The 21564-nt window shown below is 41.2% G+C and overlaps 1 protein-coding gene across 1 annotated transcript; it reads right to left on the bottom strand.

Annotated features, from left to right (window-relative positions):
* Positions 1–10030: 10030 nt before the first annotated feature.
* On the bottom strand, positions 10031–13622 carry LOC109115192 (GDSL esterase/lipase At5g42170-like). The gene is made up of 5 exons (XM_019198925.2): positions 13260–13622; positions 12206–12336; positions 11834–12067; positions 10446–10719; positions 10031–10344 (listed from the first exon to the last, which is right to left on the bottom strand). The coding sequence occupies exons 1-5, from the start codon at positions 13516–13518 to the stop codon at positions 10142–10144; spliced, it is 1101 nt and encodes a 366-aa protein (XP_019054470.1). The 5' UTR covers positions 13519–13622; the 3' UTR covers positions 10031–10141.
* Positions 13623–21564: the final 7942 nt, after the last annotated feature.

The raw sequence follows: 21564 nt of genomic DNA, 5'->3' as shown, positions 1-21564 counted from the left end.
TTGGGCTTAATCTTGGGTTCGGCCATTCCCAAGTCCGAGGTTTCCACCTTTAGGGTTGAGCCTGGGTTGACCTTCAGTCCAACCCAACCGACCCGATATATCGGTTTATATATTTTCCCAACCCAAAACCGATCGGTACTGATGAAAACCCGACCGACTCGGATTGGGTCGGTCCGGGTTGGTCGGTTTGGTCGGGTTGGGCATTCTTATCAACAGCCCTTGGTGGAGAAACCAATGGGTGAAGCTAATTTTTTCCCGAAATAAAGGATCCATTGAATCCACCATGTGATCTATCATTTTTTCCACCATCCTATGAAATTCCATCCAGACTCTATGAAGGGTCTTGCTATGGTTGTTTCCCTTAAGCTCCAAACTTGCTTAGCCACATTACATTTAATTGTTAGATGGTCTTGATCCTTAGAATCTCCACAAAAAGAGAAATTTGGGGAGATTTGAAAACCTCTTATAATTATGTTCACCTTTGTTGGTAATTTATCAAGAATGAGAAGCCATAAAAAAATTTTAACTTTTTTCGAGTATATCATGCCCCATGATTTACTAATATACTAAAGCACTTGGTCTCAATTTACTAGGTTTGTAAAAGATTTATAAACTTCTTTAAGAGTTAGGTTACCCTTAGTTGAACCTCCCCAAAATCTTTTTTCTTCCCTTTAATTTCCACCATAAGCAAGTTGTATGGCTCTAACTTTATTTACTAAATTTTGAGGAATAAACTCAATGAACTTGTCTTGATCCTATGATTTATACTCCTGATATATGAATTCTTTGACTTTCTATTAAATCTTCTCCTTCTCATTCCTTATCTTGTATCAAGTCCTTTAGGGCCCTTGCTCCTACCTACTTATCCATCCAAGAATTGCATTTACGACCAATCCCTATACACCAAACTATTGCATTTTTTACTTCATCTTTTTGTTGGGTTATCTTTTACCTTGCCCAAGAAATAAATCTAGGGGGAGTGTTCAAGGAAATCCCTTTGTTTTAAATATTTCTTTTTAACCACTCTAACCCACAGGTTTGACTCATCATTGATAATTTTACACCCCAACTTCATCATATTTGCTTGATTTATTCCAATTTGTGAGTGCAAAGGATTTATTATTCTCTTTTTTTCTCCCTAAGAACTGCCTTTGAAGCTTATTTGATACTGAGGTAAATTACCAACCTCTACTTCAAGAAGGGTAATTTTGCCAGTTAGAGATAGCATTTTTTTCTTTCCATCCCTCCAATTTTATTTTTAATTTTTCAATAACTCTTGCAAAGGTTTTCCTTGTTACCCTATTTGTTATGATTGGGGCCCCAAGGTACTTTTCACCTTTATTAGTCTTAAGGATTCTAGTTAGTCTTGCAATTATTCTTTGCAGAATAGAGAGGAATTATTTTGAGAATAACATAATGGATTTTTGAAAATTTTGTTTTTTCCCTAAGGTTATTGCATATTCTTCAAGGACATTCTTAACTACATGACCCACTTCTAGATTTTATTTATAAAAAACCAGGTAGTCATCAACTAATTGAAGTAGAGGAATTTTAGGCCCATTTTTCGTTATTTTTATTCCTAAATTTTCTTTGAGACCCATTGATAGGTTCTTAACTTGTCTTGCAAGTGGTTCACAACATAGAACAAAAAGATAAGGGGACAAAGGGTCCCCTTGCCTTATTCATGTTTCGAGCATCCCATATTAGCCTCAAGAAAACAACAACTTTAGCCATAATTTCCTTATTCTCGGGCTTTGATAGGACCTGAATTTTTTTTTTTTTTTTTGCGGCTGTTTTGCTAGTATTTCATAGAGCATCCTTGGTTCTTCAAACCAATGGTGTAATTCCACTTGAAGTCTAAGCCATGGTTTAAAAAGTGTTATTTATCTAGATTGTTGGACCATTCAAATTGGAAAATGGTCATGGTTCTGGGTTTGACTATCCCTTGAACAAGGATTTGCTAAAAAATATTAAAAAAGTCAAAAATTGCTCACCCAAATGGTTAAACATTTAACCGTTTGACCAAATGTCATAAATTACAACACACGCATTACAAGTAGGGGTGTCAATGGACCAGTTTTGGGTTGGACCCCATCCAAATCAAAATCAATTTGAACAGATTGAATGAAGCAAAATGACATATTACATTGGACCAGTCCATAGTGATGCTGTCCGATCTGAGATGTTTCAAATTAAGGACGCAATCAGATAATCCTACCAACTAGACAAGGCCGAGGTGGAAGGATGAAGTTGCACACTTAGATCTGTAACCAGGAGAAAGGTCAGAATCCCAAGGAGATATTCCCTGGGTAGGTACTCCGACACTCAAGGCAATTGGGTAAAGAAAGAGATGGATGGGCTGAGTAGGTTGAAATATGTTGGTCTGGGCCGAAGAGATAGTGCAAAGAAGTATTCAAGGAGTGTTCTTCTAAAAGTCCCTTATCTCGAGTGGAAAATTCCTATTTATAGTTGGGTGTTTGTGTTCTAGATGGATAGGGCTCCTGGGGTTGTCGGGTCGAGGATTTCAGGAGGTTTTCTCTTCCCTGGCAGACTTCGTTTCCTTGTCCGTGCAGGACACTCTTTCTTAGTCATGCTCTTCTATCACATGGTGTCGACGTGTCTTAAGAGAGAGGATGGCCATAGAGGTTGCCAAATGGCATCCTTGGACAACTCAACCATCACCTGAACACCACTCCCATAGTCCAAAAGTTTAGGAGTGTTGTGCTTGGTCGCGACTAGGCGTAGAAGAGTTTTGCGGTCCTCAGTTGAGGAACTTTAATTTCTACGCGTTGACTGGCTTAGAGTAAGGCTGGTTTGTTGAGCGGACCGGCTGGTTCAACGCTCATGCTATTTTTGAGGCGGGCCGGTAGTCGTGTCGTTTCATCTTCCCGAGATTACGCGCATGCGAAGTGCGGTGTCGAATCGGTGTTGTTGATCTAGCTTGATTTGAATTGTTGGCTGCCTTTATATAAGGGGGGAGGCGAGCCATTTCACTTTGTCATTTGAGAAGAGTCTATGCCTTAGAGTTTAGCTGACGTCCCTTACTATCTCAGGTGTCCCAAACTTCATTCTTTTCTTCAGTAAAATGTCTTTCACTACATCTTCATTGAATTCCCTTTTCATTGGGTACACTTCGGGGGATGAGAGTGAGGGTAATCCTCGGAAAGAGGTGACCAAGGTTAGGGTGCCGAAGACCAATGTCAATGTGGCCAACGTCGATGACGAAGGCAATGTTGAAGTCAGAGAGATCGGTGCTGATGATGCGGCCGAGGCCGATGTGGAGTCTGAAGAGTTGTTTGCCTCGGCTTCGTGTAGCCTTTCTCTAGTCGACCTAGCTCGGATTCGAGAAGTGTATCACATTCCCGAGGAGTACGAATTGAGGTGTCTTGGGATTGGGGAGCTACTTTGGCCCCTCCCAAGGAGATTTGTGCATATGTCCACAGTTTGATAGCCGATCTTAGGTTCCCTTTAGATCTTGGGGTAGTAGCCATCCTGAAGTGGTATCGGGTCCTGCTTGTTTAGTTGATGTCGAACTTGTTTTAGTACCTGGACAAGGTCATTGAAATCACCCTACCGATGTTTAGGTACTTTCTCCACTTGAAGAAGCACAAGCAGGGGCACTACTTATTGGCCAATCTGAACACCAAGGTTGGGCTGTTCTGTTACTGCTCTCTCAAGGTCATTGAGATCACCCTGCCGATGTTTAGGTACTTTCTCCACTTGAAGAAGCACAAGTAGGGGCACTACTACTTATCGGCCAATCTGAACACCAATGTGCTTGTTGGGGCTCCCTCTTCCATTAATCATTAGAAAGAGGGTTTTTTCTTTGTGAAGTCCTGAGGAGATTGGCCATTCTTCCTTGCCCTGTCCATTCTGAGGACCAAGGATAAGGATCCTTCCCAAACTGAGTTGTTGAAGGAGGAGATGGTTGCTGTGAGGAGGATAGTGTGAGTGCACTTCGGGGTGTGCACAACATCCCAATTGCTAACCATGGCTGGGTTGATGTGCCCCTCGGCCGATCAATCCTAGTCTGGTTCGTAGGTTGTGCGGTCTTTCTTTTCTTTTTTTCTTTTTTTGTGAGCTTGTCTAACTTTTTGATGAATTGTGCAGATTCGGACATAGCTAGCACTGAGGAGAGAGCTCGACGTATGAAGGTTGTGGATGCGAGGAAGGTGCAAGCGGCTAGGACTTCGAGCGTGCAGTCTAGGGCCGCGGAGCTTCAATGATGCTCGACGGAATCCACACCTTGGTAGGGAAGAGGCCAATGTTGATGGAGGAGGTCGTGGTGGTCAACTCCGATGAGGCCACGACTCAGCTTGAGCGGTCCTCATCATAGAGTGGGGACGCTTTAGAACACACTTTGACTGAGGGTTCGACCATATATGTGCCACAATGGTCGGTTCAACCGGAGGACACCCTTGAGATGGAAGGGGTGGTCGAGCAATTTGCCCAGGGTGTGATACTCCCTAGTATTAGGAAGGAAGCCAACAGTCATACCAGTAGCTTCTTGGAGAGCGTGGCTCTTCATCAAGTCATGGCGTTGAGTTCAGCTATACTTGTTGTTCTTGGTTTCTCTTTTTTGTGCTAACTATCCGATTTCTTGTAATCGGTTTATTCAGTCGTCAGCCTTATCGACTGCCTTCATGGGTTATGACAATTTTATGAGTTGCAAGAGATAGAGAATGCCCTATTGAAGGCAGAGTTGGTCGAACTGAAGTGAGGCATCAAGGAGAGGGACAACACTATCCTTAAGCTGAAGGGCCACACCCACGATCTCAAGGAAGCGCGAGATGCGTTGAGGAGGGGGCTCAAGGAGGCTGAGGAGAATATTGCTCAAGCGAAGGAGGAGGGTGTCCTTGAGTACAGGGATTTGGAGGCTCATCAGAACAAGGTGGACGACTATGCTACTGACTACTGGTAGGAAGGATTCGTTCTCTATCAGCAGAGGGTGATGCGTCAGTTCTTGGAGGTGGCCAAATTCGTTCAGGGGTTCGGCTTGTTTGATGTCAAAGAGCCTGATGGGGATGTCGTTAATGCCGATGCCCAGGAACGAGCTGAAGATCCCCCAATGGACAATTGATGTGCTCTCTTTCCCTCTTTTTGTTGTATACAACTTGATATGTCGAGCTTACAATCATTGTATCAATATTTTCATGAATGGAAGTTTGGTCTTTCTACCGAGCGTCTTCTATGTTGTTTTTCCCTTCTTTTTTTTGTTGTGCTTCGGAGTTTGGTGGGTCTGCTAGGACCATAGGCCGTGCTTTTGCAATTGGCTCTTGGGCTAGTTAGTGCTTTGAACTCTACATTGTTGCCTTGGTCTCATACTAGCTGAGATGTTCGATATCTACTGGCCGAGGTCTCTGGCTTAGTGGCTTTAGTCTTATGCTAGCTGAAGTCTAGCCTTCGCTAGTCGAGGCCTCTGGCTTAGTGGCCTTAGTCTTTGCTAGCTGACGTCTTCGATCTTCAGTAGCCAGAGTCTTGGACTTGACGCTAAATGACTGTGTTTCTAAACTTCATGGCCTCGGTCTCATACTGGCCGAGGTCTTCAATCGTTACTGATTGAGGTTTCTGGGTTAGTGGCCTCAGCCTTTGTTGGCCGAGGTGCTTCCAAGCCCTTAACGTTGTCGGGGAGCTCAATGGCACTTGGTCTTGGAGAGCTTCATGTTCATTGGTTGGGCTATCTATGGTCCTCGTTTAGCTCAGCTTCGACTACGAGACTGGTGGGTGCGTGGAGTTCGATGGTTGTCCTCTTGCCATTATGTGGTGGCAACGTCGTTCCCGTGGTGTCTGACAGGGGCTTTCTCTGGCCTCAACTGTTTGTGGTCGGTCGGGTATTTCGTGAGATTGCCATCACGCTACGATCATAGGTCAACATGGGGTTCGGCCATTGGAGTTTGGTTACGCAATGCATGGGGGTTTGGTTATTTGTGCATGAAGAGGATTCTTTATTTATTGAATTTGTATAGTCCTGTCGCAGTTAATGCTCGACGTCGATCGTTGTCAGTACATTTTAGTCTTGGCACTCCAGATCCTTGGGGTAGGTCTTCTGTGCCTAGTTTCCCCTTCTAAGGTCCGTTTCGCTTGGGATGATGGTGATGACCCTGACCGGGGTAGCTTGGGCTAGAGGCTCGTCGACACGGTGTGGTTCTTCTCTAGGTTTATGTTCTTTGATGTGGATGAATCCATGAAGGTATCTACGTTAGACAAGGTCTTCCAGGTGGTGGCAAAGGCTATGGAAGCTCTAGGTGTCATGGCCATGGTCATGGTGGAAGTCGCAAAACTTGTCTCAGTTTGTCTTGTAGCCCTAGGTTTTCATATTTTCGAGCCACTTGACAAAGCCGCGGTCGCAGATTCGCATTAGTATGTGAGCCTACGGAGTGTTGAGTGGGGTGAAGTTGTGATATGTCAGCGGTAGGGTCCTCAGTTTACGACCAGGTTAGCGATCTTGCCTCTTAGTGTCTTGGTCCGGTCTTTAGCCATCGTGGTCTTAGTGCTTTCGGTCATTTTGGTCTTCGTCTACCCTACGCAATGCTTGGGCCTTTTCGGCATTCATATACTTCTGTGCGTGCTTCATGAGTGCAGTCTGGTTTGGCAGAGGGTTCTTTGGCAAAAAGAAGCTGAACATCGAGGAGCACAGTGCGCTCATGGTGGCGGTCACAGTTACTGACTGGTCTAGAGCTCAGACCTAGAGGGCCTCGACATTAAACCTCCCAAGTATTCCCTCAAGGTCTCTCATTTCCTTTATCGCATTTGCATGAGACTGGCCGACGTCTTCTAGTGCCTTTGGTTGGTGGTGAACTGCGCTAAGAACTACTTCTCCAACTGCTCCCAGGATGATATGGACAATGGAGGAAGGGAGGCATACCAGGTTCTGGTGACTCCACGGAGAGTGGTAGTGAAGGCCTTGCACATGAGACTTTTGAAAGATTCGTGTAGCATCATTATCGCCTTAAACCCCTCAATGTGGTCCTTAGAGTTGGAGGCTCCATCGTACTTCTTAAATTGAGGAGGTCATCACCTGGCTAGGGGGAGCTCGTCGACAATCTCTTGGATGAAGACATGCTCTTTTGCAGGCTGTTGGTCGAGCCATCGGAGGGGCAACTATTCGATTGGCTACACTCTAGTTCAGCCAGCCGCTCTCCCAGTTCTTTGATCTCAACATCAATATCAGTTGGGACCACATTCATGGACTTTTCCCCTTTTGGGATTGCAGGTTGATCTCAGACCGAGCTAGATTTGGCTATCAAGATTAGCGACTACTGCAGACGTTGGCTGAGCCATTCTCTCTTCAGCACTCGGGTGGAGTAATGGGATCTACTCGAGATGTCGTGAACGCGCGACCAAGGTGGGGAGTCAGGTCTTTTAGATGGCTGTGGTCGTTCGTGGTCGGATTGGGCCCTATGCATGTCTGCGTGGTGCCTTTTGAGTTCCTCAGTGTGAGGATCAACTATAGTAGGCATCCGTGTGGCAAGGCGAGTGGCTTGGGGGGCACAAGCTGGTTTCCCCAGCGTCTCCATCATGGATAGGGTATGATCGACTTTCTGCTGCATGGATTGGAATTGCGTGGGGTTGACCGCTGTTTGATGTTTGGGCTCCAGAGCGGTCGGATGCGTTTTTAGGCATTGTTGCTTTAAGTGTGCAAAAAGATGTTTGGGAAATGACCTTTTATACGCTTTCCACAAATGATGCCAATCTGATGTTGTCCGATCCCAGGTGTTCCAAACTGAGGACACAGTTAGATAACCCTACCAACTGGACGATGCCAAGGTGGAAGGATGAAGCCATGCACTTGGATCTTCAACTAGGAGAAAGGTCAGAGGCCTGAGGAGTTATTCCCCGGGTAAGTACTTCGATGCTCAAGTCAGTTGGGTAGAGAAAGAGGTGGCTGGGCCGAGCAAGTTGAAATATGTTGGTCCAGGCCAAAGAGATAGAGTTGAGATGTATTCAAGGAGTGTTCTTCTAAAAGTCCCTTATCTCGAGTGGGGAATACCTATTTATAGTTGGGTGTTCGTGTTTGAGATGGATAGGGCTTCCACGGTTGTTGGGATGAGGTTGTCCACTGAGGTCTTCGGGAGGTTTCCTCTTCCCCGACAGAGTTCGGTTCCTTGTCCATACAGGACACTCCTTCTTAGTGATCATGCTCTTCCGTCACACGATGTCATCATGGCTTGAGAGAGAGGAGGACTGTAGAGGTTGCCAAGTGGCATCCTTGGCCAGCTCAACCATCACCCGAACACAGTTAATAATCTAAAGAATTTATTGGATTGGATTGGACATGGTCCATTTGTAAAGGTTTATATTGGATTGGGTCGGATTGAACCGGTATTTGGTCCATTAAAAATATAGGTGTAAATGGACCAAGTTTGGGTTGGAATCAATATAAATTAAAACCAATTTGAACAGATTGGGTAATCTAGATGAATTATACTAGTCCAAAATGGTCCCAAGTATTCATTGGATTGGATTATACCTGGTCCATTTCTAATGGATTCCTATTGGACTGGATCGAATTGGACCAAATCTGGTCAATTGACTCCCTTAATTACAAGAGAGGAAGGGTGTAAGTAGTCTTGTGTTATATATCCCAGACATTTGACATCATGGGTTGACCTGTTCAACCCTAATGGTTAAACTACTGACCCCAAAAATGAAGGCAAAGATGGTTCCATTTCCAAGCCAATTTTAAAACATTTTGGTCCAAGCCATATTGCCTTTGCAAAAAAGCATGTAAAGAAAAGCTGAAACATTGATTTGGTTTAATGTATTGTATTACCGGTGGGTATGGTTCTCAGGTTTTAGCTTGCCTTTCAAATGCTTCCATATTATCAGTGGGTATGATTATCAACCTTTTGCTCTTTTCTCCATAATTTTTGCAATAAGATGGGTCAATGTTTAATTCTCCTTCCCAAACTTTTGAATTGGTCGGTAGCTTGCCTTTCAAATGCTTCCACATATTTCTTAAATATGTTAGGAGCGTGGTGCCTTCCCAGCCTCTTGGGAGAGCATTGCTAGCTTACGAAAATCTCATAAATTGATTTTTTTGTTAATAAAATCCTTGAAGCTCAGTTTGGAAATAGTATAAATGCAAATATGTATATTGCAAATACATCCAAAATAATACAAAATATAAGGCTTTGCACTTTATATATTTACATGTGTACTCCTTCCAAACTAAGCTTAAGTTTTGAAATTTTATTAACTTGGTTCAATTATCGATCTAGGGATAGATTGATTTTATTACCCATTTTTCATTTGATGGGTATAGAAATCAGTCCAAGAATTAGGGCCCATTCGTTTGCTCTAATGTATGACATCTAAAGTATAATAATTACAATAAGAGGTGTATTAGTATTGGTGAATTTTTCTTTTCTCTGAATTCTGAATGTAGAGAATGTTGTTCTGATATCTGAAAATTGTCAAATATCCATTTTAACCTCATATATGATAATTTTTATTTGTATTTTATGGGTATGATTAAAAAACAAAAAGTTGTAAAATTCTTCTTTAAGTGATAAGAGATAAGAGGAAACAAACACTTATTTTCCTTTTAAAATTGTAAGATTCCTCTTAAAAGATAAGAGTTAAGAGGAAACAAAACAGGCCCTTAATCTTGGACCATGCATATAGTTCAAATCAACTCCCCATATAACACATGCTACATGCACATCTCAATGAAACCTATCCCATACTTGTCATGAGAGATGTTCCCAATGCACGATTGGGATGTTCTATAGGGCATATGTGGGACGTGCTTTGAGGGAAGCCCATGAGGATTCCGTACTGGACTAGAATAGTGCAACACACCAGTAATAGCTCACTGGAAAATTGCGTCCAATTTTGAATCACACAAAATACTTTTAATACGGCCAAATTTGATCCCAATATATGTTTACATGGCCGTGGCCTTGAGGTAGTTCCTTTGTGTATGGGATAACAATAACAACTTAATTCTTCTTTGAACTAATTAATAATTAAATTACGATTGATAGATAGATTGCCTTCTTAGGTTTCTAAAAAAAGAGATAGATAGTTATCAAGAAATATAATGTCATATATATAATTTGTTTGAGATTAATTTATTGTTATAGTTAACAGCTGTGGAGAATATGATATCCTTAATAAATTGTTAAATTAAGTTGATTTAGAAGAACTTGTAGATGAGGCTCTGTGCCTGCATTTCCACAGAAGCAAAGATAATCTGGTAAGCTTTTTCTGTAGGGTGAACGCTGTCCCAATATACGTACTTGGAGACGTCGGTGCAAGTGAAAGGATTCAAGTCGTTGCAAAGTTCTGCTACTTCTATCTTCCCCGTGCCACAGCAACCTTTGCTGACTTCTTCAAATCCTAATGACAGAGAAGAAAAATCAATTAATTAACAGTACTGAAGATTCAAATCCTAACTAAGAATCAAAGACCCACTACATGATCGATAATCGATCCATTACCATAATCGCGAGGCCTTCGATTAAGATGGAGAAGAGGAAAGTAGACATCAATATAAACCATCCTTGCTTCTGGGAACTTGTTGTTAAGCCAATCCATCTGGGAAGATAGCTTAGCATTGAAGAGCTGTGCTGCTTCGTTGACATCCTCTATGCATCCTCCATCTCCTCCTCGTCCTCCTCCGATTCCTCCCAATAAGCTTCTCGCATATGGCACACACCCTACTGACGGAACGCTCAACACAGCGATCCTTCTTGCTCCGAGATCATACAATTCCTGTACTTATGTATTTCGTTCTTCTTCATCAATATTAGTTAATAATTATATATATAATTTTTTGTTGGGACCTGGTCCTCTAGGGGTGGCCACGAGCCGAGCTACTCAAGAGTTGTTCGAGCTTGGCTCATGAAATACTCAGCTCGATTCAATCTAAATCGAGCTTCAAGCCGAACTCGAGCCTAATATATAGGCTTGTTTGCTAATCGAGCCAAGCTCGAGCTTAATAAAGTTCAGCTCGACAACTCAGCCACTGAGGGTGACCTCAGGTCGGCACCTTGGAAAATAAGGGACACCTCAACTTGGCACCTCGGCTGTTGGAAAACCCCAGTTCGGCACTTCAGCAGCTGAGGGAGACCTTGGCTGCTAGGGAGACCTCGGCTCAACACCTCCATTGCTAAGGAGACCTCAGCACGGCACTTCAGCAGCTAAGGGAGACCTACAATCGAAAGTAGCCGAGCTTGAACTTTTGAGCTTTTGACTCAAGTCGAGATTGACCTCAAGTCTCTAATTCGAATCGAGCTCGAACTTGATAGTTTATGAGTGAGTTGAGCTTGAATAGCCAGATATTCGGCTTAGCTTGACTCGACTCCACCCCTAGCCTCCTCAAAGAACCGTTTAACCTAAAAGTTTAAGCTGTTAGATAAGATTCTTGAATATGTTTTTATTTTCTAACATGCCCCCTAACGGGAAGTCCATTAAGCTTGAAGTCTGAACAAGTACAGACCCATTCATAGTTTGTGCTGGAATTTAATTAATTATAACCGGGCTATAAAGATTGAACTCTAAATCACCTGCTGTGATACCATTCAAACAATTTAGGGAGAAGTACCAATCAGCCCAGATCAGAATTTTATAACCCCAAAGTACAGGGGAATGCATCCTAACCGTTAATTGATGTCAAATTCACGGGCAGGATGTGATTTATAGGGGGGAGAGGGATAGTTATAGGGGGGCTGGAATTCAGAATTCTGCATCGTGTACTTCTCCGGACAATCTATCAACCTAAAATCTTAAGGAGTTGAGCTGTTGTCAATTAGTGAGGTCCGGCCCTAATAGGTTTTTACTCTCTATGACTCCTGTTACTGTGAATAGACAGAGTAGAGCTGCTTACTTGAAGGAATGTAGAGGCTGACTGGATCATGAAATCCGTGTAGGCAGGGACGTCGTATTTCGCTCTCCTCAACGGTGTCAGAAAATACGTTATCAGAAAATCATTGCTCCCTGCACAAACAACGTATAGGCTTTGGGAGATGATGGTTGCAGTTCTCTCCTCTCCAACTAGTGTCTTCAGTTTCTCTATGTACTCCTTGAACAACTTCAGTTGATCCGACAACGATAATACCGACTGATAATTTTGAGGGAAAAATTAAAAACAAAAAGTTGGAAATTAAGAAAATAAGTGAAGAAGCTAATTAGGAGCAGAGGATGAAATAAAGATAACAAGGGCGATGGTGATTAGGAGGAAGAGGAGGATGGTATATACCGTTACTTGAGATGTGAGAGGATCATAACCGGTGCCGCTCGAAGCGAAGCAAACGCCGGTGAGGAGTTCTTCAGTTTGAAGGTTTGGATCGAGATAGGCGGGCAAAAACTCCTTAATTCCTAGCTCTTCAGCTGTAAAAAATAAAAATCTATGAAAAATGATTTCTCTTCATACAATTATCTGTATCCGTCTGAGCAGGAGAAAACCAATTAAAACAAAAATAAGTAAAAGAACATATAAGTCAGACTTCTGAGTAAATACACCGACCTCACATCATCATGTATCAAATCATGTATCGACTGTACGTTGGAAACATTTCTGTGACTGTGAGGTCAGTGTGAGGAGTAGATCCCAATTTATTGAGGACTGGGGTGTGGATGCTAGGTCATGTACTAGGCCTGGTGTGACGTGAATGGCCCAATGATGATTGGCTTTCGGGGCCTGTTTGGCACCAAGCCAACCCTTTAGAAACAATGCTAGTAGGGCTGCAAATAAGTCAGATCAGATTTGATTCAATCCAACACCCGTGATCTATCAAAAACAAAAAATAAAAATAAAAATCGGGCCCAATCCGATATAAATCCAGTTACAAATGGATTAAGTCTACAAGCTTGCATAGCCCCTTCTGATCTATCAAAAAAGAAATAAAAAGGCAGAATCAATCTAATATAAATCCATTACAAATGTAATGGACCAGGTCCAATTCAGCATTAGTCCATTTTGATATGTCTTGTTAGTCGGTTCAATCCGTTCAAATTGATTTTGATTCGATTGGACAGGGTCCAACCCAAACCTGGTCCATTAACACCCGTAAACACAGGTGGGTTGAGCGGGATTCATCAGGACAGATCATGACCGATTCACAATATGCAAAAGCTCGGTCTTCTTATATATGTTCCACATGATTTTGCAACAAAACAAATTTTAGATTGAAAAATTTCAGCTACTATGCACAACCCTTATTAACAAGAAAGCATTGTTTTCTATTTCGCTTAGAAATTTCAGATACTTTGCATGTTTTTTTAAGTAGTAGGATGAGAGAGAGAGAGAGTACCCAGTATGTCCGAAGGGATCCTTCCATTGCTAAACCTTCCTGTTGGTTCTCCTCCTAAGAAATCCTTTCCATAGGGTGGGAAATTGCATTTAAACAAAGTGGCAAGATGGTTATTGTTGCCTGTATCAACAATTGAATCTCCGAACATAATCAAAGCTGGAACTGTTACATTCTTAGGTAGGATGATCTTGGCTTCAAGATTTTGGAAGAAAAAAGAAGCAAGAAGAAAGAGAAAAATGGCTAAACAAGTAGGATGCATAAAACCCAGTTTTAGATACAGAAGCAGCGTTCTTTTTTTTTTTTTTTTTTTTTTTGAAAATCCTAATTATTTGTCCTGGAGAGAACTAAAGGAGAAGAAAAGGTGAAGATTCATTGTACAGAGAGGTATTCATTTATAGTACTGATAATAAAATAAATTATTACTTGTAGATTAAGTAGTTGAGATATTAAATTCAATGTTTGTTTGTTCACTTTCACTTCACAGCTATCATTCAGTGAACAATATTTTCAAGCCTTTAAGTGGAATCACAAGAGTAATTCTATCAACGTCTTGGGTTGTCTGTCAATGTCATCAATATATAGATAATAAAGAGTAATTCTACCGGCATTTGGGTTTTCTTACACTTAGTGCCTACAACATTTTTTTCCTAACTACTGATGCATAAATACAATAAATAACAACATCATTGTACCAAACATCACCTTAGGTTGTAAATATTGCACCCCTGTACTAGTTAACTTTTCTGGTGTGGGTATCATCAAATTAATATATTGATAATGAAGCATTTTCACAATAAAAAGGGAGAACAACTGTTCATTCCACCCCAGAATTCTTATCCACCATACAGGTGGGATGAATCCTGACCGTGGACTGATGCCAAATCCATGGGCATGATGTGATTTATAAGGGGGCAGGGGGCTATTAATTGATTATGGGAGGCTGTAATTTCAAAATCTATGGACTATAATGTACTTCTCAGCAATAAAAATTACTAATTATTAAAAGGACAAGGAACGATTAATAATAACAAATTTGAATAAAAAATGAGGCAACTGACATTATATCAATATCATGTCATCATCATGATCATGATCATCATCACTATTATTATAAAGGGAAAATTACATAGAATAGGTATCCCATACTTTGGGGGTGGGGGGTGGGGAGTGGGGACACTTAGGGCTATCTTGTACTGTTATAAATCTACATTCACTCTAAGTCCATTAACTGATGTTATGGTAATTGGTGAATTTATCAAAATGCACATTCAGTTTAGAAACGATGCAAATAAGTGTGAATGCAAATATGTAGAGTGTAAACTGGTTCATATAAATTGTAAAATTGGGTTAGTTTTGCACTAACAAATTTACCTTCTTACCAAACAGACTTTTTGATGGAGGCGCATCACAAGGCCCACCTCACCCCTAGGGGCGGCAGCTCCTAGGATAAGGGTAAGTCAAGATAAAGTCCAAGATTATCAAGAAATCAAGACTTAACCCAAGACTCCAAGACTTATCAAGGATTCAAGACTTATCAAGGATTCAAGACTTATCAAGAATTCAAAACTCATCAAGAATTCAAGAATTCAAGACTCATCAAGAATTCAAGAGTTCAAGACTCATCAAGATTTCCAAGAATTCAAGATAATCCAAGATTCATGCATCAAGGGAGATCGGACGGTGGAGATCAAACCAAGAAGAGTTCGATCCTATCAGATTAGATATTTGGATCTATCATAGTTGTTATTTCCTAGTTCTTTTACAATTTTCAAATGTATTATAAATACTACTATTTTCCCAGAATTATTCATCAATTCATACTTCATATTTTCAGAATTTCTTCAAAATCTCTTCTTTGAGTTTCGCCACATTTTCTCTCTCCTAGAGAAATCTGTGTTATTCGCTAGGAATTAGCGAATGCCCGGTGTTTGCATAGCCAGCTCCGGTTTCCATTGCTTCCATGCTGCATCACTTTTAGCTGTAATGGATGCAAACATGAATTCCAATAAAATATATGCTTTTTTTTTATCAAAAGCCCACTTGAATGCAAATTTACTTCTTTTTTATTAATATACTTTTATATCTTATTATCAATGTAAATAAGTATTAATTTGTCATTTGTCATTGCATAAATGTAATATTGCCAAACATAAGCAAAAGTGAAACAGAGTGCAAATTTACCCTGAATCGAAAAGTGCAAAATTATAGAAATGGACATATATCAATGCGTTGTTTCAACGTCAAGTTCTTTCAACTTCAATACAAAAATTGAGAAAGAAAATTGTTAAGAATTAGGGTTTTAGATGGATAGACAAATCGGTCTTGTAAAACATGCAAAAGGGTATTTTTGAGATTTTATATGTTTTAATGTTAAAGGTTGACTTTGAGTGTTGATTTTTGAAAGCACAGACTACTTTGTTGCATGTGATAGTTGAGGCGTCGGGTGTTGCATCCCTTTACCAAAAACAACTTAAGTTTCGCAACCCCTGCAACTTTCTCAATGAAGTAGAAATTGTGTAATTACTCTTCAATTTACTCTATTCAATTTTTATGAAAAATATCAAGAAATTGAATATAATTATGACCATATATAGGATAATTTACTATGATCTAAAAGTCTTTTCAGGTAGTTGATTAAAAGATAAGAACCACTCACACCGGTATTTAAATTAGTCCTAACTACATATCTTTATTTCTTCTACAAGCTACCAAGTGAAAGTGATATGTATTAAATTATAAATTAGACTACAAACTAACACCAAATTTATTTTGATTTATGAAAGCATAGAAGACTTAAAGTAGACCAAAAAAAGATAAAGACCTCGTTCATTTACATTTATTTCGTGGGTAAGTTGATTAATTGGATAATTGACCAATTTTTCTGGTAGAATGAATGGTACAGAAAGATTATTTAGAGTATTGGTTTCCTCGATAAATGATATCTTCCTTGGGAGTGGGTAAGTTGCTTATCCACCCGCTGGAAACGTTAAAATCTCGAGAAATGACACCACAATTTGCCTTAGAATCATTTACCCGTGTGACAAAAAAAATAAGAATAAGTTCATAAAAAAAAGTGGGAACTCCTAATTATCATCCCATTGTTTAAACTTGCCACATTAGCATTTATCATAAAGGGAATTGATGAGGAGTATTTGGCACGACCTAGTAAAAAGGGGACATATAGACGTGATCTGTTCGAGCGGTGACAACTCAGTCAAATGAATTCATTTCGCAACCTTTGGAGCTTGGGTATTTTGCCACCTCGTCCTAAAAAACCACCTCGACGTAAAGACACCTCGACACCCAATACAGTTCGGGAATAAAGAATCGAAGTGCCAGGTCGGAGCTAATGAGCTGAAACGTCACATAATCAACTCCAAAGGCCTCCCCAACGGATCTTGAATTTCTTGAGATCACGATGAAAACTCGTCCTAGCTCCGCTTGAATCGGAGGTAAACGATAAACCTTATCAGCATATTACTCTCCTTCAAAAACGGAACAAACCTTATCTGCACAGCTTGGAGATCCCGAAGCTCTTTCGTAAAGCCCACGACTATTCCACTATATAAGTACAAGAAACCTCAAGGCAAAAGTACATGTGATTACTTTACTCACTAGCATTCAAACACTCAAAATTCAGCTCGCATTCGTAGTATAAGTACTGACTTAAATATCGGAGCAACCTCGCCGAGTCATCTACTCCGGATTCTCTGATCTACTATTCTACAAATTAGTCCAGTTTGCCGCCTAACAAGAGTTTGGATCATCTTCCAGATAGGAGAAGTATTCAGATTGCACACCATCAGGAACAAAATTCATCTTCTTAATGGCCAATTGAAGTGCAACACCTTGCCTAGGTGTTAATGTGGAAGGAAGTTTCAATTTATATCATGTCTCCTATCAAACATTGCATTGAAGCTAGGGCGTTAATTGAGTGAACCAGATCATGTAGTACATATGCTATCATTTATTGGCTCTATAAATTTAGGTAAAGCAAAGAAACATTAGAAACGAGTAAAATATGAGTGCAACTCTCATAGGAGTGGTATACATCTTCTGCGCGTTATCCCTCTATGTATCGTTTAGCGTTCTGTCAAGAAATACCTATCCAATTAAACGAGTCCCTGTCCGGCCGTCTCTACCCTCTGGCCTGTATGCTCCATTCAGTGGTTCTTTTTTAGGGTCTGTTTGATTTATCAAAATCTTTTGGAATTGAAATTAGAATGGTCTATTCGACTATTCCTATAGTCTATTTGGTTCAGACAGGAGTGAGAATGAAAATTAAAATCAGCAGAAACAGGATTTCATTCCCAAAAGAATGGCAGAAAATGATCATTCCCTCAAATGGTGGAATGCCATTCCAGCAAGAATGAGAATAGAATTTTAATTCCACCCAACCAAACAGTTGAAATCAGAATAGCCCATTTTAACTACGATTCCTGACCCCTAATCCTGTGAACCAAATGGGGCCTTAAAATTTTTTATAATGATGACACCAAACATCGACAGTGCTGATCTCTTATGTGTGTGTAATACAAGGTTCATACATCTTTATCTCTACACTTTATTTTCACTTGTATAATCTCCAACCCAATTATATTACCCACGCTGATCCAAATGGCATCATTGTCGGTGCCGGCTTCTTGGTCCTCCGGTTTGGGTTGCATATTTTGAGAAGAAGATGAACAGTGTAGGGGTAAAATTGAGATTTTATAAAATTCAGGTTTTGTGAAATGTTCCTAAATGTTCCCTTAATGCAGTTGGTCTATTTGTATTATCTTACTAGGTATATACAAATAGTTTTATAAACCATAGGATATATTTAAGTAATTAATCCTTATAATTAATTGAGCACAATATACACATGGGTCTGAACTTACCCACACTTCAAACACCTCACCTAATAGCTTAAACTTTTAGATTGAATAGTTTTTAATATCTTGACACCTCTTTTCACCAATTCAATCACTTGGATGGTGAAGGAGGATGAAATCTACAACATTTTCAATAATGGGCTACTTCGGACTTGTACTACATTTTTGGGTCCAATGTGGGTCTAGATCAGCTCATATGTTGGGCTAGGGCACACAATAGGTGTTTCAACTCTCAAGGGTTTGATTCTAAATGGATTAGATGGGTTATGGAGTGCGTTACCACAGTCTCTTATAAAGTCCTAGTGAATGGTTCCCCCTCCATTAGGATTGTCCCTAGGATGGGGTTCAGACAAGGAGACCCCTCTCCTCCTACCTGTTCCTCTCATCTCTAATTAGCAATCTGATTAGACAAGGGAATATTTCTGGAATAATATTGGTAAACATTGTCCAACTGTCTAACATTTAAGCTATGTTTGGTTTGAAGGAAAGAGTAGGGAAAGGAAGGAAAACCTTTACAAACCTTATATAGGTTTTCCTACATTTCCCTTCCTTTCCCTACTCTTTCCTTCAAACCAAACATAGTGTTAGTTTTTGCAAATGGTAGTTACATTTTTTCTCAAAGGCAAACAGTTGTTAGGGTCCACGAATTCTAGAAGCAATCAGGGCCTACGAAGGAGCTTCTGGCCAACAAGTGAATTACTCGAAACCTAAGGCGTTCTTTATTCCTAACAAGCATGTTAAACTTCAAAGGATTGTGACAAGAACAATTCATGTTGAAAGAGTTTCATAGGTAGCCATCTATTTGGGTCTGTTTAAGAGTTTTGACAATTCTAAGGTTGATTTGTTCCACTACCTAGTAGGTAGGTAGAGATGGCAATTTTCCCAATCCCCATCAAGTACCTAGCCTCCCCAACCCGGTGGAGTCGGGGGTGGAGAATGAAGTCCTTGCCCCACCCCAACCCTGATTATATATATTAAATACTATTTGTATTAAATATTATACATATATATATATATATGTATGTATGATATTATTTATATTGAAAATATTTTTATATATTTTTTTTCATTTTAAGTAAATCTATTTTAAAAAATACTATAAATTAAAAATTTTGGGGATTTGGGTCCCCATAGGGAATCTATCTTTGTTATGGATTGGAGATGAAGGACAACTTTTATCCCTAATAGAGGTGGGGGTTGGGGATGGGGATTTATTTAAAAGTTGGTGTCAAGGATGAGAAATATGATCTTTGCCCCGAACCCACCCATTGCCATTCCTATAGATAGGATTGAGTAGAAAACTAAGGGTTGGAACCAACTCCTCCTGTCACCTATAGAAAAGGAAATGCTTATTGATGAGGGCGGATTTGGCCCTCCAGTGAAATTATGACACCTGGCACCTCATGCCAACTAAGTGCAGCCTCTTGCCAACCAGACAACTCGAGCTAGCTACGGGCAACTCGTCACCTACAGGCAACTTTCCACATACAGACAGCTTGCCACTTATAGGCAGCTCGTCACCTACAGGCAGCTCGCCACTTACAGGCAGCTTGGCACTTACAGGCAGCTTGCCACTTATAGGCAGCTCGCCACTTACAGGCAGTTGGCCCCTCCACAGGCAGCTCACCACAGGCAGCTGGCCACTCCACAGGCAGCTTGGCGTCTTACGAAGAGCTCGCCACTTATAGGCAGCTCGCCACTTACAGGCAACTCAGCATAAGCAGCTCGCCACAGGCAGCCTGGCGTCTTACGAACAGCTCGCCTTCTAGTAGGCCACGAAGACCTGCCTCGGGTAGAAGCACCTCGGCACATTACCGGCAGCTCAGTGAAAAGCAGCTCGGTGAAAAGTAGCTCGGTGCAAGGTAGTTCGTTGCAGAGCAGCTTGGCGTATCGTAGGAAGATTTCCTACCTAACAATCGTACCTGCCAAATCTGGAGATTTGCGCCCACGTCTCTCGCCAGGCAGCATCGTGCCTGCCAGCCCTGAGAGGTGTCCCTTGTCTGGTAGGGTCGTACTTTGCAACGGTTACCTGCGCCCACCAGCTCAGCCCTGGCAAGTAACGGCTGCGACAGAGCATCAAAGGCGGTTATGCCAAATCTGTTAGGACACCGCTATATAAGGGCTCCGACCCCCCAGAGGGGGGGAGAGGATGAAAAATGCAAGTAACCCCTACTCTCTAGCTCTCTCATTTCTCTAATATCATCTTCAAGCTCTTTACTATCAAAGTGCTAATTTAGCCATCGGAGTGGCCTCGTCAGGTAAGCACCCCCGGGTCCTCTGATTCAGTTCTCGCAGGTTCCTCACCTCATGCAGAGGGCAATCGGGTTACACTACACTAGGAAGCTCGCCACCAAGGTGGCGCACCCAGCAGCTCATCAAGGTAGTTCACCACCAGGGAGCTTGCCACCAAGTAGCTCACCACCAAGCAGTTCGCCACCAGGGAGATCCATCATCCTCTGAGTCACAGGCCACCTGGGAGTAGGTCTAATAACGAGGTACTTAGCCAATAATTAGTACATCACGAAAAAAATTGGTATGTGACTAGAATCGGTTACATCACTTATCATGGTTGTAATTGGTTCCTTCCCAAACTACATCGTGTCGTACTTTCTTATCCCTAATAGTCCGTTTAGTTGCTAAGAAACAATAGGATGAGAAAGGATGAGATGGAGAAAGAAAAATTTATTTTTCTAATTTTGAATCCTATGTTAGATTGTTGATACCAAATATGTGAGAAAATAACTTTTCAAGTGTATGATTGGTGGGAACAGGTGTTTAGTGGCGTGTTCAGATCTACAACATCCTACAAGGATTGGACATAAGTGTTCGGCGGCGTGTTCAAATCTACAACATCCTACAAGGATCAGATACAGGTGTTCAGTGACATGTTCAGATCTAAAACATCCTACAAGAATTAGGTGTTTGTGTTTGGTTGCGTGTCAGTCGGATGTTGGAGGTGACCGGGAGGAAATTGTCTTGGTAATTGAGTGTTGTGGGTTGTTCGTGGCTTGCTTCCTGGAGAACTGAGGTGGGTTGGTAATTGGGTGTTAGTTGTTCTTGTCTTGCTTGAATAGGAGTATAAGGAGGTTGTTGCATCTAACAGCGGTGATGATGTTTGAATTCGAACAAATCAAAATGGTGTTTGGTGGGATGCCTTTGGGGTTGGAAACCTAGCCTTCAATTGAAACGATGAGTGAGTCACGGTGGCTGCCGGGAGTTCAGTCTGGTGTTGTTCCCGATGGTTAGACAGGTGAAGCATCGGTGTTCAGCGGCATGTTCAGTTTGGTATTAGTGGTGGCCGTCACAAGGTGTTGAGTCGCGAGGTTTTCTTTTCTCACCAGGGTCTCATCATTTTATTGAGACCCCCAAAGCCAAATCCCTGTTTTGGAGAAATGATGTCCCATTATTTCTTGCACCATTCCATCAAACAA

The sequence above is a fragment of the Nelumbo nucifera genome, chromosome 6, assembly GCF_055504915.1.
Source record: "Nelumbo nucifera cultivar China Antique chromosome 6, China Antique-T2T, whole genome shotgun sequence".
Classification (NCBI taxonomy): Eukaryota; Viridiplantae; Streptophyta; class Magnoliopsida; order Proteales; family Nelumbonaceae; genus Nelumbo; species Nelumbo nucifera.
The sequence above is the reverse complement of the archived record's forward strand: the minus strand, read 5'-3'. Positions and strand labels throughout refer to the sequence as shown.